Here is a 22,948-nt window from a genome sequence, read left to right as displayed (position 1 = left end):
AATCTGCTATTATGTAAATGTTTATGGAGTGCCACTATTCATTTGTCGGCTATTCTAAATAATTGGCCATGTTGTCCCAATACCCCTTAAAGTCAGAGGTAATCCAAAGACTTTCCCCAATTGGAGAAGATTTAATAGAACAAGGACTTACAATTCCTTGTCCCAATCCATGTAACACTTCCATCCTGCCAGATATAAAACCTAACTGACAAGGTTAATGATTTGTGCAAGTCTTACATGCAATAAAGAAAACTGTAATAGTGAGATATACTGTGGCTTCACATGAAATATCTTGTTATGTAAGGTGACTACAGACTCTAAATGGTACCCAGTGAGAGATTTCTCCTCTGCCTTCCTTAGGATTCCAGTTGATGAGGAGAGCCAATACTTGTTGGCCTTTACTTGAAAAACTCAGCAACACGCCTGGGTTGTAACGCCACAGGGGTTCACTGGAGTCCCATCATAGTTCTCGCAGGGATAACACCAGGACCTGTTAACCTTACCATTCCCTAGAAATTCCACTCTCATTCAATATGCAGTAGGTGTGCAGTTATGTTCTCTTACCAAGGGACACTCTAATAGATTCCATTTATCTTTTAGAGCAGTAAGCTTACAAGGGCCCTAAGACCTCCATGAAAACTTTTCCATCCTCTAGAGAAAAAGGTCCTTACTTAGGACATAATCCAAGTGCAGGGAAAGCTTCCAACTCATCTGAAATAATAAAGACAATCCACGGTTTCCCTAGTCCCGTAACAATGAGGAGGTGCCCTCTTACATGTGAGACATTGTAGCTGTTGGTTCCCAAATTTCTCTCTGCTGGCATCATTCTTATAATGAACTCACAGAAAAACTTTGTCCCAGTGCGCCTGCCATGGGAAGATAATTATGAAAAATCTGGCTCTACAACAACCTCTAGCTTAGGACTCCCAAATTATATAATATATTTGGGTATTTGTCACCTGAAATCTAATGTTGAAATGTAAATGTTGGAGGGGGGTCCTGGTGGGAGGTGCCTGGATCATGGCATGGATTTCTCATGAATGGTTTAGCACCAGCCCCTTGGTGCTGTCCTTGAGATAGTGAGTGAGTTCTCATGAGATCTGGTTGCTTAAAGTGTGTGGTACTTCCCCCGGCCCTTGCTCCTGGTTTTGCCATGTGAGATGCTGACTCCCACTTTGCCTTCTGCCATGATTGACAGCTTCCTGAGGCCTCCCCAGAAGCCTGTGGGGATGCTTATTACACAGCCTGCAGAACCCTCAGTCAGTGAAATTTCTTTCTCTTTCTCTTTGCTTCCTTCCTTCTTTCTTTCTTTCTTTCTCTTTCTTTCTTTCCTCCTTCCTTCCTTTCTTCTTTCTTTCTCTCTCTTTCCTCCTTCTTTCTTTCCTCCTTCTTTCTTTCTTTCCTCCTTCCTTCCTTCTTTCTTTCCTCCTGCCTTCTTTCTTTCTTTTCTCCTTTCTTTCTTCTTTTTCTTTCTTTTTCCTTCCTTTCTTTCCTTCCTTCTTTCTTTATTTCTCTCTACCTTTCTTTCTTTCTGTGTCCATCTTTCTCTCTTTCTCTCTCTCTCCCCTCCCTCCCTCCCTCCCTTCCTTCCTTTTTTTGAGACAAGGTTTCACTCTGTTGACCAGGCTGGAGTGCAGTGGCACAATGATGGCTCACTGGAGCCTCAACCTCCTGGGCTCAATTGATCCTCGCACCTACACTTCTTGGGCAGCTGGGACTGCAGGTGCACACCACCATGCCTGGCTAATTTTTTGTATGTATCTTTTTTAGAGAGAGTTTTTCATGTTGCCTAGGCAGGTCTCAAACTTCTGTACTCTAGTAATCTGCCTGCCTTGGCCTCCCAAAGTGCTGAGATTACAGACAGGAGCCACCACGCATGGCCTGAGTTTTCTTTGTATGCTTAATGGTATCACTTTAATCAGAATCTCTCTGTCCAATATTAGGGACAGGAGAGGACTTTAAGGATGAGAGAACATTAATTATCAAAATATACTGGCGAAGGGGCTGATAGGATTGATGAAGATGAAGGGTCCTGGGAAATACCTGGGGCCGAGGGTTGCCTGGGAAATGTCCCAAAGTGGGAAGATCCCTGAGTCTAAAGGAAAGGTTTCCAGACCATAGCGCCATGGCAGGGAGACATGGACCCTTGTTCACTTTCTCCCACATCCGGCAGCGCCCACAGCTTCCACCCTTCGTGGCTTCCAGCTTGGGAAAGTCTCCCTTCCCAGGTCTGGCCACATTGCTTCTCTCTGGCCTCTGCCCCAGTTCACATTCCCAGATTCCATCTTCCCAAGCTGATTTTCTGAGGCAAGCCCATCATTTTTGGGAGTAAACACGCTTTCCCTTCTAGTAGGGGCCAAGACTGTTTCTGCCTTCTCTGCCCTCAAAGACAATATTGTGTTTGAAGAGTCTGCACTGTCTCTTTTGTAATTATTCCCTTTTTAATTTTTAAACTCAATCTAGACAGAGTCTTTCAATCCTTCTGTCTAGGTGCCCACAAAATACCTACCATGTTTCATGATGTCTTGGTTCCTTCCCAGGGTTCTATTAGAACACCAGGTCCCATCCTGCCCAGCCCCCACCTCACTTTGTCATTCTGTCCTGATTTCCCTCAGCGAAGCCTTGACCTTAGTCTTGTGATCAATCACACCCTTAGTGGTTCCCCTCTTCAACCTGAACCCACATATGACCTGCCCTGTTAGGAAGCATAAAACCCAGGTGACTGATAACGGAGCTTTTTATTCTGTTTTCTTAGGGTTGACACCACCGTCTTTTTAAAGCTGTCGTAACTGTTTGTCTTAACGAAACATTTTGATAATTTTGATGTGGCCACAGATTCTCCCATAAAGATATCATTAGGTTTTCTTTTTTCTTTCTAATTTCAGGAACAGATTAAACCCTTCCGTGTCACTATTAAGGTCACATATATCAAACTTCATCAGTGTTTGGGGAATAAATGAATTAATGAGTTTTGGACTTTCACCCTGTTATTTATTCTTTCACTTTCATGAATGCATAACTAATTTAATCAATGAATCAGAAGAAAGTGGAAAACTCAATCAGGAATAACTGGGTGGAACTCAGTGAGTACTGAGCCTCGATTGGGACCGCACTGAAGGAGCAGAGTCTCCATTCCCACACCCTGCATGCTGACTATCCTCAGATGAGCAGAGCAGCCCTGGGTTGTGGAGAGCATCAACTGTCACCCTGAAGTCATCCAACCACTCTCCTCTAACTCCTTCTTGTTCTCTCCCAGGTGTCTCCAGGCCCCCTTGGAGATGGTTGTCATGACCGACTGCCTGCCGTCACAGTTGGACTTGAAGCATCTCTCTTGGTGCCCAAGCATCCGTCACTTAAAGGAGCTGGACCTGAGGGGCATCACACTGACCCGTGTCAGCCCTGAGCCCCTCACAGTTCTTCTAGAGCAAGCTGATGCCACCCTGCAGACCCTGGACTTAGAAGACTGTGGGATCAAGGACTCCCAACTCAGCGCCATCCTGCCTGCCCTGAGCTGCTGCTCCCAGCTCAGCACCTTCAGCTTCTGTGGGAACCTCATCTCCATGGCCGCCCTGGGGAAGCTGCTGCGTCACACCGTCGGGCTGAGCAAGCTAAGCCTGGAGCTGTATCCTGCCCCTCTGGAGAGTTATGACACCCAGGGTGCTCTCTTCTGGGGAAGATTTTCTCAACTTGGGGCTGAGCTGATGAAGACACTGAGGGACTTGAGGCAGCCCAAGATCATTGTGTTCAGCACTGTTCCCTGCCCTCGCTGTGTCATCAGGGCCTCCTATGATCTGGAGCCCAGTCACTGCCTCTGTTGAATGCCTACTGTCAGGGTGGATTTATTTAAAGCTTTCTTCTGGTCATTTGGGAACTGAATCCTAGGCCATGAGTGTATGTTAAAGGGAGCACAGACCCATCGTTTCAGATGCCTGCTCAGTGTGAATGGGAAAGGAACGAGGATGCAGGAGGGGCAGGACTGGGGGAAAAGTTGACTTGGAGTCAATGGGATCCTTAGAGCCCTGGGTCCCAGAGAATCAGAAATGGGAATCTGAATGGCTAGAGTGAGAATCAGGTAGGAGAGACACATGAGAGGGTTACCCCTGCATGGATGGTTGTAAAAAAAAAAGTCAGAAATAAAAGGAATCTGAGTGGAAACAGTGTGGTGTACTCCATGATTGCTTAACCTGGCTTAACAATGTAAACCTAAGGAGTCTTAAGTTATTGATGGGGGAAAGAAGGCATTGATTTTTCTGTGACAAAGGAGGTTCAGCTCCCAGAAATCAAGCCATCAAAATGGAATTTGATCATTTGGATCAATTCCCTCCTTTTCTTACTTCTCTCTGAGCATCTGTTACCTTCTTGCTATTCTCTGTGAGTACTTAGTGGGTTAATACACATGAGACACACACAGGGCCTGGACCATTCTAAGTGGAAAGTGAGTGTCAGCCACTGAAGATCAGCCCCTTCTCAGTGGCCCTCACTTCTGTCCAGATGCCAAGACCCTACTGACTCCTAACGGGCGGATCCAGATCCCTCAGTTCCTGACCACTACCTGTGCTGGGAAAGGAATTCACTGCCCAAGGTGTGGCCCCTGCCCTGGAAGGGGAGCTCCACACTGTATGAGCAGTAGCCTCAGGGCATCACCAAACCCATGCCTGTCCTCATGGTGGGTAGCGGCCCTTGCTGAATTAAAGCAGTTGTGGCCAATAAAGACATCCAAATTCCCTTTTAGCAAAATGTTTACATTATGTAGGCTTATAATACCCGTAATATGGATGAAGGACCTTTTCTTAACTCCTCCCCTTTCTCCCTGTCAAGGAAGACTAGTGCATCATATTTGGAATCACACATCCTCAGAGGGTGGAAAACGATCAAGTGCCTATGGGTAATTAGTGACCTTTCCTGTGCTGAGGGACCCTACACAAAGGCACCTAGGTGTAGAACCCTGCTGAGGACTCAGGGGCTGGTGCTGTTGGGCACGAAACAGCCAAGAGGCTCAGTTTCCCTGTAAAATGAAGATGATGATGCCACCACCCTATGAGACTGTTGTAGGACCCAATGAGATGGTGTATGGTCAGGACTTGGAATGGGGGGCCTGGCATACAGTAATAGCTCAATACATGCATCTTGTTATTTTTTTTCCCCTCCTAATAGAAGTCCCAGCGTTCTTCATCTTTCAACCACACCTTCCATTCCTGGTAACAGGGAGGCAGCAGGAACCCAGGGTAGGCAACGGGACTCAGCTTCTACACGCCACCACTACTTAATCGTGATTCCCCCAAACAGCAGAGCCTCAGCAGCCAGCAGAGGTTGGGATGGGCGGGGCAGGACTGAGTTCATCTCTAGTGATCATGAGATAAAGATTTCTGACCTATGAGACTCATGTGCCGTCTGCTGGTTGGTTAGACCATCTGGTGTAATTTATTGATGCAAACAGGATGATATTGAGTGGTATCTCCAAAAATCTGCTGTTATGTAAATGTTTATAGAGAATAAATATTTATTTGTGATTTATGTATAACACATTTTAAGATTCAAATTGAAATTTTAACATATAACAGGAATTTCGTGTTTTAAAGTATGTAGTGCAATATTTTAAAAATGCTTAATGTGGTTTTGAGTCTCAAATGAAATGACACCTTCAAAATAATTTTAAAGATCAATGAATAAAAATTGCTCTTACTTAAAAATATTTAAATTTTTACAATTTTGGAGCTGGAAGGAAGTAGTGCAATATTTTTAGGGAAATATGATTTATTTTCTTAGAGCAGTTATAAGGTCACAGTGAAGTTGAGCAGAAAGTAGATCGTTCCCACATACTCCATGACCCCACACTAGCGCAGAATCCTGAAGGATCAACGTCCTGCCCCAGCGTGGTCCATTTGCTCCAATGCATGAACGACATGAACCATCCTTATCACCCAAAGTTCATAAGTAACATTAAGGGTTCACAGTTGGTGTTGCATATTCTATGAGCTCTGATGAATTGATAATGACATGTATTCACCCTTATAGCATCATGCAGAGTAGCTTCAGTGCCCTAAAAATCATCTGTTCTCTTTCTATCCATCCCACTGTACCCTGACTCCTGTCAACCCCTGGGCTTTCTACTGTGTCCATAGATTTGCCTTTTCCAGAATGTCATGTGGCCTTTTCATGTTGGTTTCTTTCACTTAGTTATGTGCATTTAAGTTTCCTCTATGTCTTTTAAGGCTTAATAATTTACATTGTCAGGATGTGCCACAGTTTATTCATCCATTTGTCTGCTGAAGAATATGTTGGTCCCTATTAAGTTTTGTCTATTGTGAATGTAGTGGTTAAAAACATCTAGGTATTAGGTTTTCTCATTTGTGTAAATGCCAAGGAGCGTGGCTGCTGGGCCATGTGCCTAGGTTGTGTTTGATAATGATTTTTTTCCTTGACAACCTCATCTGGTAGACAGAGATTGCTTCTTCAAGGGTAGGGACTGTGTCTCTGTCATCCTGTGGTCCCACATTAGAGCATGGAGCCTGGCAGGTGGCTGTGAATGCTTATTGACCACATAGTTCTTAGAAATCTGTATCATCAGTTTACAGCCACTACAATGCAAATGTCGGGAAGTCCACATGAGCTGCCACCAATAACATAAACATGAATATGGAGGAAATCGCCCTCCTGATGCCGTGGTCACTTCCTGTGTGTCATGGTAGTGCCGTCATCACATGGATGAACTTCATCTGTTTTTTCTACAGATTTCCCCCCATATAATAGAGGACACAGTCTTTAAACATAGAGTCACCAGAGTTCCTGACTGTCACTGGCCTGAGTCTGTCCCCTTGGAACTAAGGTTCCTCATAACTGCACTTACCTACCACAGGTGTCCCTGTAAGCACCACTAGAGGGCGAGCATCTTCACCAAATCTGATGGACCCATGGAGTCCGACCTGAATGTCTCCCTGCTAGGCAGGGGTCCTCAGAGAAATCTTCTATCGGGTCTGGATGGAGGGAACTGAAAGACTCTTCTCAAACCCAGGACCAACAAAGAGATTCCCTGCAAGGTCCTAATTGGAGAGCCAGGACAGGGACTGGGAGGGAACTGGGAAGGGAAGGCCCCTTATGTCCCTAAACCTGGAACTGATGGAGAAGGTCCCCTCCAGAAATGGTTTGGAGAGAACCAGCTGGGAAGAATTAAGGTCTCTGAGATCTTCCACCTAAGAGCTGGAATCTGATTTCAGGAAGACTTACCCGAGGCCTTCCCCTGGCGCCTGCGAGAAGAGCTCCTGGGACTCTTGCCAGTGCAGGATGCGTTGGTTCCGGAGGCGTCAGGAAGAGATCGGAGGTCCCATTTGAATCCCACTTATAACAGCGATGATGTCCACTAAAAATCATGGGTCTATAGATTTAGAAAAAGGGAGCATAATTTCTTGTAAAGGTTTACAACCTGCAGGCTGGGAAATGGGCCCCCAGGCAGGACCTGAGGCAAGCGCTTGGAGCGGGAGAAGGTGACCCAGGAATCTATGCTGAACCTGTTGGCCAAGTGGGCATATTCACCAGGTTATTGGAGCAGCTATGAAAATTCACAGGGTGGGGGATGCACGCATGTATAGTAAGCAAACATGCCTGTCAAATACATCCCAGGTTCAGTCTGTGGTTGAGACTTTACATTTAAATGTATTATAATTAGGTTCTCTACATCGAAAGGTGAAGTTGGGACAGGAAGGTCCCCAATTCCTATCTAAAGGGCCTGGGGAGTCACCTCCTACAAACCACAAAGTCCCCTCAGAGGGAGTTTATTTGACCCTATATAAAGTGGCTTGAGGCCAGGAGCAGTGGCTCACACCTATAATCCCAGCACTTTGGGAGGCCGAGGTGGGCGGATCACCTGAGGTCAGGAGTTCAAGACCAGCCTGACCAACATGGAGAAACACCATCTCTACTAAAAATACAAAATTACCCGGGCATGGTGGCGCATGCCTGTAATCCCAGCTACTCAGGAGGCTGAGGCAGGAGAATCACTTGAACCCGGGAGGCAGAGGTTGTGGTGAGTCGAGATCACACCATTGCACTGCAACCTGGGCAACAATAGCAAAACTCATCTCAAAATAAATAAATAAATAAATAAATAAATAAATAAATAAATAAATAAAATAAAGGGGCTTGTTTTCCAGCCTGACTCTGGCATAGCATCACATGACAGATAAGAAAGGAAATCAAAAGATTTTAACCCCAAATACATTTCTTGGCCATGTCTTGAATTAGAACTGCACAGTTGTCTCTTGTGGGGAAAAAGCTACATTCGGTCGTGAATTCCCTTTCCCTTTTCCACTCAGTGGGCAGCCTCTGTCAATTGGCAAGAACTAGTCCATGGTTTGGGGTGTCTCATCAGGAGAAAGTTACTGAAATGAATCCCTGTCCAATCACAGCTGCAGTCCTGGCTTGTGGAGCAGGGGTCAGCTGGTCTGCATCTGGTGGCTGGTAAGCTGCAGTTATTTTCATCTGGCTTATCTAGAGGCTGGTGCTGGTTGAGCTGCTGGAGAAAAGGAAAATGCTGTTGTCGTCAGAACATAGTTGAATCTTTCCATGAAGGGGTGCAGGACTTTACTCTTGCTTGGCATGGCCTAAGGTCCTATTTGTAGGTTGCTATCTTTTTGCCACACAGTCTGTTCAGTGAGGCTTATGACCTCTGTTTTAGAATTAATGCTGCTTAGTTGTTGTGGCTAGGCGAGAAAAGGGAGGGGAGTCTGGCTGTAGCGTCAGGTGGTTGGTTGAAATCAGCAATGGAGCAAGTCTTTTTTACCTCCTGTGCCCTCATGACCAGCACCTCATATTTAAGGTTTCTCTGGGGTTCCCTTGGCCAAGAGGGAGTCCTTTCAGTTAGCTAGGGGGCTTAGGGTTTTATTTTTATTTCTCAAACTTCATTTGCTGTTTACACTTCTTTTCCTGAAGTAATATAGTACAGCATTCTCAATGTAAACCTTCTAACAGCAAGCATCTCCCCTGACTTTTCTTTTTTATTCCAGGCTCCTATCTGGAGGGCTCAGTTTAGAGCACCTTCCAGATTTTTTTGGAAGATTTCCTACATAATTCTATGGTCACATAGAGACATCTGATTCCGTCTTCCCTTATGGATATGGTGTCTTCCTGTGGTATTGATCATTTTGCTTTTATTCACTTACATGTAGATCTTAAAGGTTCGTCCTTATTCTTATTGACTTCCATACAATATTCCATACAATCGATGGTCCACAGCTTAACCCTTTGCCAGTTTTTCCATGTCTATGTTCTTCCAATTTGTTGCAATTACCAACCATAAGGTCATAAACATCCTTGCGCACACCAAAGCTGCTCTTTAGCTTCTCAATGTGGTCTCTCCACATCAATCCTATCTCTTTGGAGTCAAAAATTTCATTCTCTTAGATAGATCGTTTTCATCAACTTATAAACGGGCTCTCCACAATCTTCTTGTTAGAGAAAGAAACAAAAGGAAAGGAAAGAGAATGTTTGCCTCCAGCTATCAGTCAATAAGAATAAGGACGAATCTTTAAGATCTACATGTAAGTGAATAAAAGCAAAATGATCAATACCACAGGAAGACACCATATCCATAAGGGAAGATGGAATCAGATGTCTCTATGTGACCATAGAATTATGTAGGAAATCTTCCAAAAAAATCTGGAAGGTGCTCTAAACTGAGCCCTCCAGATAGGAGCCTGGAATAAAAAAGAAAAGTCAGGGGAGATGCTTGCTGTTAGAAGGTTTACATTGAGAATGCTGTACGATATTACTCTAGCTATCATTTCTTATCTTTGTCTTCACAGCAAACTTCTCTAAAGAGTTCTCCACATTCCCTATCACTCTGTCCTAATCTCTCACATATTGTCACTTTAATTTTTGTTTACACTGTAAATAGAACACAAAAACACTGAGGTCAGGTGTTGTGGCTCACTCCTGTAATCTCAGCCCTTTTAGAGGTTGAGGTGGGAACACTGCTTGAGCCCAGGATTTCAAGACCGGCCTGGCAACAAGGCAAGAAATTAAAAAAAAAAAAAAAATCCCGGGCTTGGCATGGCACACCTGTAGTCCCAGCTACATGGGAGGCTGAGAAGGGAGGATGCCTTGAGTCCAGGAGGTTGAGCCTGCAGTGAACCATGATCGTACCCCTGCACTCCAGCCTGGGTAATAGAGTGGAATGAGAGCTTGTCTTCAAAACAAAAACAGAAACACAAAGCCACATTAAAGTATACTGACTAATACCAAAAATATAGAGACACTCACACTCATTATTATATTTAAAATATTAATACTTTCCTTTTTTTTAGAGAGATTTTTAAATCTATTGTAACTTTATAGATAGAGACAACTCTTCATGGGTAACCCTCCCCTATTGCTGAAGCCCTGTCTCTTCCTTCCTGCACAGAGATAACCACTTTCTTCAGTTTATTATGTTATTGCCATTCATGTTTTAAAGATATTCTTCATATATTTGTCTTTAAATAAAAGATATTACATTGGATGCTGATAAAATTTACATAATTGCCATCCTTCATATATCTTTCTTCAATGTTTATTCAGGAACAAGATGTTGGTTTTGAGATGGATGCATATTGATTAATTTAGGTCTTAAAAATAAGTCATATTGTGCTATAATATATTGGCAGTAAAAAATACACATTTCAAGAGTACAGTTTTATAAGTTTTAACATGTGTTTTCACTTGTGGAAGAATCACCACCCTCCAGACACAGCATGTTTTCATCACTCCCAGCAGGGCCAGAACAGAGACCTTGACTATTAGAAACGTGCAGAGGGAGACACCTCAGCTAAGAAGAGACCTGACTCAGACAGAAACAGATTCACTGCATTCCATGTGCAGCCTTGTCAGTTCTAAGGCTGGGCCAGGGGAGCCTGGGAAGGGATGGCTTCTGCACCAGGACATGTCCCAGGCTCTGCCATCAGCCTGGCACCCTTGAGAGAAGCAGAGGAGTCAGGTCTCCCTCTGCAAGCCAGGCAGCCTCACCAACCAGAAGTCCCGGGTGCCTCTTTAGGTCCAGAGCAGCAGCTGTGGAGCTCCTTGCTTTGTGCCTTGCTATGTTCACCAAAATAGCTCAGTATACAGTGGGGAAAATTGCCTAATTACTGCTTATTCCAGAGTAAGGGCCTGTCTGCATTGTGGCCGTGTTCCAAAGTCCAGGAGAGATGGGCCGATGTCCTTGAGATGCATAAAGTGACGCCAGCCCCATCAGATCAGGCTGGGGGAGAAAACAGAGGCTCAGGAATATTCTAGAGAACTTGAGGAAGGGCCTCATAGGAGCTTTGGAATCCCAGTGTGGATTGTGGGACTGGAGAATAGGTCAGGTCATTTCCTGAGATGGGCTTTGAAGGCTGCTTTGAGCTGGGCAGCAGATGAACACCTTGAGAAGAACAGGTGACAGGACATGGTAGAAAAGCTCCCAAGTGAAGGATTCTCACAGGGGTCCTGGGGGTGTTTCTGGGCCCCCTGAAATGGGCAGGAAGGGAAAGTCTGTCAGTCAGTTCTTTTCAACATTTAGGTCGCTGAACTCCTTGGGGGTTCCTCTGAGCCCCTCACCTGAGGGGTCTGCTAGTCATTTGCTGCCAGAACATGGACAAGTTTCTCTGTCTGGCCAAGTCTCAGGTTTACCAGGTTAAAAATGGGGAAACTAGCAACATGCCTTAGATTCTCTGTGAAGGAGAACTCCTGGATGAAAAGTACTAGTCATCTGTTGTGCCTCGTGGGTGCCCAGTCAACAGAGATTCTCACAACCATTCTTGGTGCTGAGCTCACCCTCAGTCTCAGGTTTACAAAGCAGCAGCCTGGGAAGTAGAAGCCCCATGCTCAGGTGATCCTCCCACCTCAACTTCTGGAGGAGATTGGCCTACAGGTGCACACTGCCACCCCTGGCTAATATTTTGTGTTTTTATTAGAGACAGAGTTTCACCACATTGCCCACGTTCATCTCAAACTCCTGAGCTCTAGCACTCTGCCTGTCTTGGCTTTCCAAAGTGCTGAGACTGAGTTTTATTCCTTCCTTCCTTCCTCCCTCCCTCCCTCTCTTCCTTCCTTCCTTCCTTCCTTCCTTCCTTCCTTCCTTCCTTCCTTCCCTCCCTCCCTCCCTCCCTCCCTCCCTCCCTCCCTCCCTCCCTTCCTTCCTTCCTTCCTTCCTTCCCTCCCTCCCTCCCTTCCTTCCTTCCTTCCTTCTGAGTCTTGCTCTGTCCCCAAGGCTGGAGTGTAGTGGTGCCATCTCGGCTCACTGCAACCTCTGCCTCCCAGGTTCAAGTGATTCTCCTGCCTCAGCCTCCCGAATAGCTGGGATTGCAGGCACCTGCCACCATTCTCAGCTAATTTTTTGTATTTTTAGTAGAGATGGAGTTTCACCGTATTAGCCCAGGATGGTCTTGATCTCCTGACCTCATGATCCACCCACCTTGGCCTGCTAAAGTGCTGAGATTACAGGTGTGAGCCACTACTCCCGGCCCCGAGTTTTCTTTGTAGGCCTAATGGTGACACTCTGATAAGAATCTCTGTTCAATATTAGTGACAGGAAAGGACTCTAAGAAGGAGGAAACATAAATTATCAAACTAGAGTGGGAAGGGAGTTGGTGAGATTACGATTTGGATGAAGGGTCCTGGAAAATGACTGGGGCTGACGGTTGCTGGGAAATGTTCCACTGTGGGAAGATCCCTGAGTCTAAAGGAAAAGTTTCCAGATGATAGCACCATGACAGGGATATATGGACCCTGGTTCATTTCTCTCTCACATCCTGTGGAGCCTACAGTTTCTATCTGGGTGGCTTCCAGCTTGGGAAAGTCTCCCTTCCCAGGTCTGGCCACACTGCTTCTCTCTGGCCTCTGCCCCAGCTCACATTCTCAGAATCCATCTTCCCAAGCTGGTTTTCTGAGAGGAGCCCATCATTTTTGTGGGTAAACACACTTTACCTTCTAGTAGGGCCGAGACTATACCTGCCCTGTGTTCTCTTAAAGCCAATGTTATGGTTTAAGAGTCTGCACTATCTCTTTTGATGATTCCCCTTTTAATTTCTGAACTCAATCTAGCCTGGGTGAGGTGGCTCAAGCCTGTAATCCTAGCACTTTGGGAGGCCAAGGTGGGCAGATCACTTGAGGTCAAGAGTTCGAGACCAGCCGGGTCAACATGGTGAAATCCCATCTCGACTAAAAATACAAAAATTAGTGGGGCGGGGTAGAGCACACCTGTAATCCCAGGTACTCGGGAGGCAGAGGTGGGAGAATCGCTGGAACCTGGAAGCTCGAGGCTTCAGTGAGCCAAAATCATGCCACTGCACTCCAGTCTGGATGACAGATCGAGGCCCTGTCTCAAAATCAATCAATCAATCAATAAACTCAATCTAGACAAAAGATTTTCAGTCCTGCCATCTAGATGCCCACAAGATAACCGCCATGTTTTATATTGTCTTGGTTCCTTTCCAGGGTCCCATTAGAACACCTAGTCCCATTCTTCTCAGTCCCCACTTAGTCACTTTGTCCTGATTTTCTTCAGTGAAGCCTTGACTTTAGTCTTGAGATAGATCACATCCTCAGTGGTTCCTTTCTTCTACCTGAATGTGCATATGATCTGCTACGTTAGATAGCATAAAACACAGGTGACCATTCAATACACACAGCTTTTTATTCTGTTTTCTTAGGAATGACATCACTATCTTCTACAAGCTGTTTAACTCTGAAATGTTTTGATAATTTTGATGTGGCCAAACATCCTCCAATAAGGACACCTTCAGGTTTTGTTTCTTTCTGTCTAATATCAGGAACAGATTAACCCCTTCCCTGTATCACTATGAAAGTTATACATTAGCCAAACTTCATCAGTGTTTGGGGAATAAATGAACAAATGAGTTTTGGACTTTTACCCTATGATTGATTCTTTCACTTTCATAAATGTATCTGTACACTTTTCATGATTCTTTCACTTTCATAAATGTGTCTAATTCAATCAATTAGAAGAAAGCTGAAAACTCAATCAGGATTAACTGGGTGGAACTACAAGATCTAATCAGGTATCACTTTCTGACTGGAAGCTGGTGATTGAGATGGGAAGGGTATGCTTAGAAAGGTCAGTAAAAGCTCCTGAGGGTACACAGAAGAGACGCACAGCCCGGGTGCCTGGAGGTACTGCTTGGTTCTCTGAGAGGTCCCAGAACTCTGCAAAGTGAGTCCAGCTCTGGTAAGTCACCACCTTTGTAGGGTCATGCCCATCTGATCAGCAGCCAGCCAGTCAGGGATGGTGACACGCAGCCCAAGATGGCACAGAATATTTTCCTGTCTGTTTTGTCAGGTGAACAGATTTATGCTTTCGTTTTTCCTCTAAATGTAGTTTTGTCTCCATCCCTCAAATTGTGATTTGTGCTTGGTTTCTGTCATTTTAAAATTCTTATCGAAACAGTTTTTTTAAAAAAGATACTAAAAATGATGAGTTAGATGAATTTTTATTTCTTGACATTTGCAGTTATTTGTTTTTTTGACCTTCAATTACAGTTACAGACTTAGTGTTATTGTTAATTACAGACTTAGTGTTATTGTGATTCTCCAAGTGTGCTTTCATTTTCATAAAATCCTTAAAGATATCCCACACACCAATCTCAAGAGTACAGTTTTGCTCTGATCATGGGATTTATCTTTACCCCTAGTATCCGTCCAAAAGTGGGTAATTGTGAATATGTGGAAGCAATGTGTATTGGAACCTTCATCTTAGACTTAGAATGCTCTAGAATAGCATCATACCACTTTTACAGTTTCTGGTTATTTATTTATTTATTTTTGATGGAGTTTCTCTTTTGTCACCCAGGCTGGAGTGTCCTGGATTAATCTCCATTCACTGCAACCCCCGCCTCCTGGGTTCAAGCGATTTTCCTGCCTCAGCCTCCTGACTAGCAGGGGTTACAGACACTCGCCATCATGCCCAGCTAATTTTTGTATTTTCAGTAGACACGGGGTTTCACCATGTTGGCCATGCTGGTCTCAAACTCCTGACTTCAGCTTTTACAGTTTCTGGTTAATTTTTTTCTTTTGTTCTGAGTTGGAGTCTCACTCTGTCACCCAGGCTGGAGTGCAGGGCCCTGAGCTCGGCTCATGGAAAAATCTGCCTGCGGAGTTCAAGTGATAGTTCTTCTTCTGCCTCCAGAGTAGTTAGGATTACAGGACTATACCACCACACCTGGCTAACATTTTAATTAATTAATTAAATTTTTTTGTTTTTGAGACAGAGTCTAACTCTGTTGCCCAGACTGGAGAGCAGTGGTGTGATCTTGGCTCACTGCAACCTCTGCCTTCTGGAGTCAAATGATTCTTATTTTTTTAATATTTAGTAGAGAAAGGGTTTCATTATGTAGGCCAGGCTGTTCTCGAACTCCTAACTTTAAGTGATCTGCCTGCCTTGGGGTGCTGGGATTACAGACATCAGCCACAGCACCCGGTCCTTCCTGGGTTGAAATTTTTCAAAATAAAAAATAATGGCATCGATTTTAGGGAGTCCTTTTGGTGTTCCCCCAGCATGTGAATTGTGTGAACTGAAAATGGAGGCTGTCTGGGGCCACAGGACACTCTCATTCTCATTGCTTTAGGGTGGTAAGTGACAAATTTTTCCTCAAAGAGGTAGAGCTTGGCTTTCAGGATCCTCAGTGACACTGTCCGGTGGTTCTGGGATTCAGTGGAGCAATGGATGAAAATTTATGGGCCAGTGGTCTCCTTGATCCCTCCCTCCTTGGTGTTTGGAAGATATTCTTCCTGGTACCAGCAGAAGCAGAAATATCGATTTGTGGCCACCAAGTGCAGAGTGGAATTGGGGTAAAGTGGTAATTTTTCTACCTCTACCAGAGCAATGATATTGGCCCTAGGAGAAGACGAGGTGATCGTGTTTGGCCTGAGAGTGACGCGTTTTCCCTGGATTTGTCTTCTAGAGATTTTTCTTGCAGATCCATCAGGATGAGCATCCAGGTCCCACCCAGACTCCTGGAGCTGGCAGTGCAGAGTCTGCTGAGAGACCAGGCCTTGGCCATCTCTGCCCTGGAGGAGCTGCCCAGGGAGCTCTATCTCCCACTCTTCATGGAGGCCTTCAGCAGGAGACACTTCCAGACTCTGACGGTGATGGTGCAGGCCTGGCCCTTCACCTGCCTCCCTCTGGGATTGCTGATGAAGATGCTTCATCTGGAGACCTTAAAAGCATTGCTGGAAGGGCTTCATATGCTGCTTACACAGAAGGTTCACCCCAGGTGAGGTGACCCAGGAGTGCTGGTAGATAGGGCTCAGGTGTCCAGGGAAAGAACAGCAGGGTCTGGCGGAGAAGTAGCCCAAGGGTGGCCCAGAGTCTTCTGATGGTGCTGCCGAGGAAGCTCAGGGAGGCTTTGGCCATTGTCCAGATCCTCAGAGAAAGGACTGCTCACCATACAGGGTCCACTGTGGGAACAGAAACCTGCCTTTTCTCAGTGGAAGGTAAAGGGAATAGAAGTGGGGACCAGTCAGAATTGGAAGGGAAAAGGGACCAAGAAAAGACAGAGAGAACAGGGAGCACCGAGGACAGGAGCAGCTGATTTATGGGATGAGAATGAAAGCAAAGGTCAGGGATGGGTCCTTCTAAATTCTGAGCCTCTCCCTTCCTTTACCCACAGGAGGTGGAAACTTCAAGTGCTGGATTTGCAGGATGTTGATGAGAATTTCTGGGCCACATGGTGTGGATCCAGGGCCCTGTCCTGCTCCCCAGAGGCCATGAGTAAGAGGCAGACAGCAGAGGACTGTCCAAGGATGGGAGAGCACCAGCCCTTAAAGGTGTTCATAGACATCTGCCTCAAGGAAATACCCCAGGATGAATGCCTGAGATACCTCTTCCAGTGGGTTTACCAAAGGAGAGGTTTAGTACACCTGTGCTGCGGTAGTTTGGTGAGTTATCTAACGCCAATTACATATCTCAGAAAGTCATTGAAAATAATACACCTGAATAGTATTCAGGAGCTGGAAATTTTCAACATGTCCTGGCCACATCTGATAAGAAAGCTTCATTGTTACCTGAAGGAGATGAAGAATCTTCGCAAACTCGTTTTCTCCAGGTGCCATCGTTACACGTCAGACAATGACCTCGAAGAATGCTTAGTCGCCAAAATCAGCTCTGTGTTCCTCAGGCTGGAACACCTCCAGTTGCTTAAAATGAATATGATCACCTTCTTCAGCGGGTACCTGGAACAGCTGATCAGGTGAGAAAGGATTGTGCACTTTCTCTGCAGACCACAGCACAGCCTTTTTTTTTGTTACAGCAAACACTAGAAGGCTTGTACTGTGTGCCAGCCAGTGGCGACGTCACAATGAAGGGGACACCAGAATGTCAACACATTGTCCCATTCAGTGCTCCATGTCCTGGAGTGGCTCCAATAAAGGCAGCAGGGTCACCTGGGGTAGAGGCTAGAGAGGGTCATCATGTACAAGCTAGTTAGTGGGGATTTCAGCTCTACTGAGGGTGCACATGTGAATTTCTTGTTACAAAGTATGTTTCAAGTTGATATGATGTCAAAGAGATAATAGAGGAGGGTATGAAAGGAGGGAAAGCACATCAAACCTGTGCATTTCACAGCAGAAGCTCTGTCCTCACCAGCTTAGTGAACATGAATGATCCTGTCTCTAATTCCTTGTCTGTAAAAGGTTGTTTTGAACCCCAGGAAAGTCAATTGACATGGGAAGTGCATGCTTCTGGGATGGAGGGTGAAGGAGTAGGCGTGAGAGTGGTAAAAAGTGACAGCTGGTTTGCAGATGCAGGCATGCCAGGGAGCCCCTGCCAGCAGGTAGCCCTAGCTGATGTCCCCAGACCTTGCTCAGTTGAGTTTTTTGTGCACATCTCCCACTGGGTACCTGTGGCCCAGAGATGAAGTTTTCCACTAGAAGATGAAGAAAAAATGCTTTAGAGATTTTGTGGCCTTGAACCAATCACACAAGCAATGGTGAAAGGGCTGAGACTAAAATGGGACAGCCCCTGAATGATCGGAGTCCTCAACATGCAGCAACTTGCATGAGGACCATCATCAGATGGTGGGAACAAACTTGTGTTGTTTGACGCAGGCATTTTCCTTGAGGTTATTCCCCACTACCTTCATCTAACTGGTACCATTGCCCAGAACTAACTTCTTGATCTCCACAGGTGCCTCCAGATGCCCTTGGAGAACTTGGAATTAACTTGTGGCTACCTATTGGAAGAGGACTTGAAATGTCTCTACCAGTACCCAAGCCTCGGTTACCTAAAGCATCTGAATCTCAGCTTTGTGCTGCTGTTCCGCATCAGTCTTGCACCCCTCGGAGCTCTGCTGGAGAAAGTTGCTGCCTCTCTCGAAACCCTCATCTTTGAGGGCTGTCAGATCCACTACTCCCAACTCAGTGCCATCCTGCCTGGCCTGAGTCGCTGCTCCCAGCTCACCACCTTCTACTTTGGCCGAAATTGCATGTCTATGGACGCCCTGAAGGACCTGCTGCGCCACACCAGTGGGCTGAGCAAGTTAAGCCTGGAGACGTATCCTGCCCTTGAGGAGAGTTTGAATTCCTTGGTTCATGTCGATTGGGAGATCTTCACCCCACTTCGGGCTGAGCTGATGTGTACACTGAGGGAAGTCAGGCAGCCCAAGAGGATCTTCATTGGCCCCACCCCCTGCCCTTCCTGTGACTCATCACCATCTGAGGAACTGGAGCTCCATCTTTGCTGCTAGGGAAGGCATGCCTAGTCCAGTAGATACACCTAAAGTTATCTTCCAGGCATTTGGACACTAAAATCTAGTATGTAGGTGCAAGTTATTTTTCTATTTTCTTATTTCCATTTTTAATAATTCCAAAATTTTTATCAAAAAAATTTGAGACAGTGTTTCACTATGTTGTCCCAGCTGGTCTCAAACTGCTGGGTGCATGGGATTCTCCTGCCTCGGCCTCCTAATGTGCTGGGATTACAGGCATGAGCGACTGTGCCCAGGCCACATGTGCAACTTGAAGGAAGCACAGAGCTCTGTTTCAGACAGGTGCTCAGTGCGAGGGAAAGAAACATAACAGCAGGGGGCAAGACTGGAGGAAAATGTTGAGGTGGAGTCAATGAGACCTTCAGGGACTCGTGTCCTACAGAGTCAGAAAGAGAAGCTAAAGTTCTACAGTGATGAGAATGTTATCCCTGCAAGGATGGTCACCAAGAGATATCAGAAATAGAGAACCTCAGTGAAAACTTTCTGGTGTTCTCTGTGATTGATTTACTTGTTTTAGGGATTTATACATCAGAAATCTCTAGTTATTGAGTTGCTGATGGAAAAATAACGAGGCATTAATTTGTCTGTGAATGAGGTTCAGCTGCGGAACATCATAGCAAACAAAAAAATTAGACCATTTTGAGTAATTCCCACCCGTTTTTGTTCTTTTCTTTTTCATTTTTTTTTTTTTTTACTTTTAGAGACAAAAATCTCGCTTTGTCATTCATGCTGGAGTACAGTGGTGCAATCTGGGATCACTGCAATCCTTTCCTTCAGGGCTCAAGTGATTCTCATGCCTCAACCACTCAAGTAGCTGGGAGTACAGGCACGTGCCACCAAGCCTGCTAATTTTTGTATTTTTAGTAGAGACGGGGTTTTGCCATGTTGACCAGGCTGGCCTTGAGTTCCTGGCTTTGAGTGATCCGCCAACCTTGGCCTCCCAAAGTGCTGGGATTACAGATGTGTGAATGGTCTGCACCCATCCTTTACTTCTCTTTATTCATCTGTTTTTTCATACTTTTTTGCCTGTGGTGAGCAGCTCGGTTGGGTACAAAGGCACGGGCAGAAAGGGGCCCTGAGGAGAAGATGGGCTTGGGGTGGTGCCGTGCTTGCACATGAAGTGTGGTTGTCAGGTTCCGAAGGCAGAGCTGGGGCCATGCTCCAGGGCCCCGAGTTGGGAAGCAGAAATGGCACCAAGTTCAATGACCTGGCCAGCTATGCATCAACTGTGTGCCCACCCTGCTAACAGTATCAAGTTCCTAGGTCTAAAAAGAAGTTCTGTGTGAATCCTCCCGAGGCTGTGTTTCCAAGATCTGCCCCCAATAGGTGTGAGCACAGACCTGACGCTTCCGATTGCTGGGCCTGTGGACCATGATCCACTCCTAAAGGCACCACCTCTTGGCTGGGTTGTGAGGCCAGGCCTGTGCCCCATGTCCCTGAGGCAGCCAACTGTGCCACCCATACCCTCTCATGGCTAAACAGGATCTGCTCCCAGGTCTGCAGTCTCCACCACAGCCTCGACCTCACTCCCCACTCTGTGCTGTTAGCATGCAAGCTCCTGGACCAGAGTGCAGTTGGGGCTCATTAAACCAGGAGCTTCAGGTTTGTTTGTGCAGGGTTGGCCAGAGCTGCTGTGAACCTGCATCTCACCTGTCACCTCTGCGAGGAAACACAGAGAGAGGGCACAGCTGAGGCTGCACACACTTTGGAGCTGATGGGAGCCTGGGACAAGAGGGAGTCCTGGTCCTCCCAAGTTGGCAGGGCAGTAGCTCCAAAGGCACCACTGAAGTTGCCCAGGTTGCAGTTGCCAAACAAGGTCCCCCAGTGCTCTTGAGGGCCCAGGAGCTCCCCCGTCCCCCCTGTTCTATTGCTCAATAAAGGTCCTCTTTATCTTGCTCACTCTCCACTTGTCTGCATATTTCATTCTTCCTGGTCACAAGACAAGAACTCCGGACCCGCCTAATAGTGAGGATAAAAGAGCAGTAACACAAACAAAGCTGAAACATGCCCCTTGCTCACCAAATTGTAGGTGAAGAGAAAAAGAGAAGAGCTACTACTCTTTCAGGAGCCCAGATGTGGGAGCTTCCTGAGCCAGGGCTGTGACTCCCTTTTGGTGGTTCTGCAGTTCCTGGCATTTCCAAGATTTCGGACAACACCGTGTACTCCAGTGACAACCATGGAACCTGCTTGTGCTGTGCCTCGTTCATTTGCAGCCTTGCAGAAATCTGGCACCCGTGCTGGCACCTGGATTTGTCCACCCCACTGCTGCAGCAGCCAGGGACTGTGCAAAGTGGCCAGACCCCCTGCACACTCATACCTCCCTCACCACTCCACCCTGACCTGCACTTAATAGGCATGTGACCCAGGCCTGAAGCATGAGCCAAGCATAATCTACCAGGCTGAGTGGGCAGAACAAACCCAGCGAACCCAATCGAAACTCCAGCAAAGGTGCCCCCAGCCACAGAGGTTTCTGGACAGAAAAGTCACATCCCAAGTATACCATAAGAGAAAATTACTTAAACACAAATAAAGACAATAAGAAAAGAAGAATGGAAGAGAGAAGTCTCTAAACAACCAGAAAACAATACATGAGATGAGAATACTAAGCCTTTATCAACAATAACAATGACTATAATTGGTCTCAATTCTGCAAGTGAAAGGCATAGAGTCCTTGAATGAGTAAAAAATAAGACCCTACTATAAGCTGTTTTTCAGAAACTCACTTCACCTAGAAGGATACATGTAGACTGAAAGTGAAGGGGTAAAAAAAGATATTCCATGTAACTGGAAACCAAAAAAGAGCAAGAGTAGCTGTACTTATATCAGGTAAAATAGATGCCAAATCTCAGAATATACTCAGGTAAAATAGAATACAAATCTAAGCTTGTAAAATAATAGACTACACTAGGCCAGGTATGGTGGCTCACGCCTGTAATCCCAGCACTTTTGGGAGGCCGAGGCGGGTGGATCACGAGGTCAGGAGATCGAGACCATCCTGGCTAACACGGTGAAATCCCGTCTCTACTAAAAATACAAAAAAATTAGCCAGGTGTTGTGGCGGGCACCTGTAGTCCCAGCTACTTGGGAGGCTGAGGCAGGAGAATGGCATGAACCCAGGAGGCGGAGCTTGCAGTGAGCCAAGATCACACCACTGCACTCCAGCCTGGGCAACTGAGCAAGACTCTGTCTCAAAAAAAAACAAAACAAACGAACAAAAAGTAATAGACTACACTTACACAAACTATGATAGAAAGCACATTAGTCAAAATAATGAAAGCCAAAAATGACAAATCCACATGCAACATCATATTGAATGAAGAAATGTTGAAAGTATTCCCACTAAGAACAACAAGAAGACAAAAATTCTCACTTTATGCACTTGTAATCAACATAGGACTGAAAGTTCCTGTCAGAGCAATCTGGCAAGTGAAAGAAATAAAGGACATCTAAACTGGAAAGAAGGAAGTGCAACTACCTCTGTTGGCCAATGATATGATCATATGTGCTTAGAAAACCCTAAAGATTCCACCAAAATACTGGCAGATGTGATAAATGAATTCACTTAAGTCTCAGGTACAAAATCAATATATACAAATCAGTACCACTGTTTTATACCAACAACAACCAAGGTGAGAATCAAATCAATAACTTAATCCCTTTACAATAGTTGCAAAACAACAACAACAAAAACAGTGACAACAACAAAAACAACCTAGGAATACACTTAACCATTAGGTAACTACAAGGAGAACTACAAGACACTGCTGAAAAAAACCATAGATGACAAAAAAGAAGAAAAACATCCCATGCTCATGGATTGGCAGACACAGTATCGTGAAAATGTCCACACTGCCCAAAGCAATCTAAAAATTGCAAACATCAAACATCAATTTAAAAATGTCAATCTAAAAATTGCATACACCAAAACATCATTTTTCACAGGATTACAAAAAGAATCCAAAAATTCTTATAGAGCCTAAAAAGGGGCTGAAGAGCCAAAGCAATCCTAAGCAAAATGAACAAATATGAAGGCATCACATTACCTGACTTCAAATTATATGGTAAGGCAATAGTAAGCAAAACTGCATGGTGCCAGTATAGAGGTTGAGACATAGACCAATGGAACAGAATAGAGAACCCAGAAATAAAGCCACATACTTACAACTCAGCGGTAGGACTGCTGCTTCTCAGTTCGTGCTGAGTGATGCCCTTTGGGGATA

The 22,948-nt window shown here is 45.4% G+C and overlaps 1 protein-coding gene across 2 annotated transcripts; it reads left to right on the top strand.

Annotated features, from left to right (window-relative positions):
• Positions 1 to 15,951: 15,951 nt before the first annotated feature.
• Positions 15,952 to 18,707, top strand: PRAMEF1 (PRAME family member 1). 2 transcript variants are annotated; one of them, XM_008975567.2, is made up of 3 exons: positions 15,952 to 16,238; positions 16,635 to 17,213; positions 18,149 to 18,707. In XM_008975567.2, exons 1-3 carry the CDS (start codon positions 15,952 to 15,954, stop codon positions 18,705 to 18,707), a joined length of 1,425 nt encoding a protein of 474 aa, XP_008973815.1. The 2 variants fall into 2 exon arrangements, with proteins under 2 accessions (XP_008973815.1, XP_008973816.1); XM_008975568.2 differs by lacking the exons at positions 15,952 to 16,238; positions 16,635 to 17,213 and adding an exon at positions 17,547 to 17,675 and having other exon boundaries at positions 18,147 to 18,707.
• Positions 18,708 to 22,948: the final 4,241 nt, after the last annotated feature.

This window comes from Pan paniscus, chromosome 1 (assembly GCF_029289425.2).
Source record: "Pan paniscus chromosome 1, NHGRI_mPanPan1-v2.0_pri, whole genome shotgun sequence".
Taxonomy (NCBI): domain Eukaryota; kingdom Metazoa; phylum Chordata; class Mammalia; order Primates; family Hominidae; genus Pan; species Pan paniscus.
Note: the sequence above shows the minus strand (reverse complement) of the source record. Positions and strands in the feature narration are given on the sequence as shown.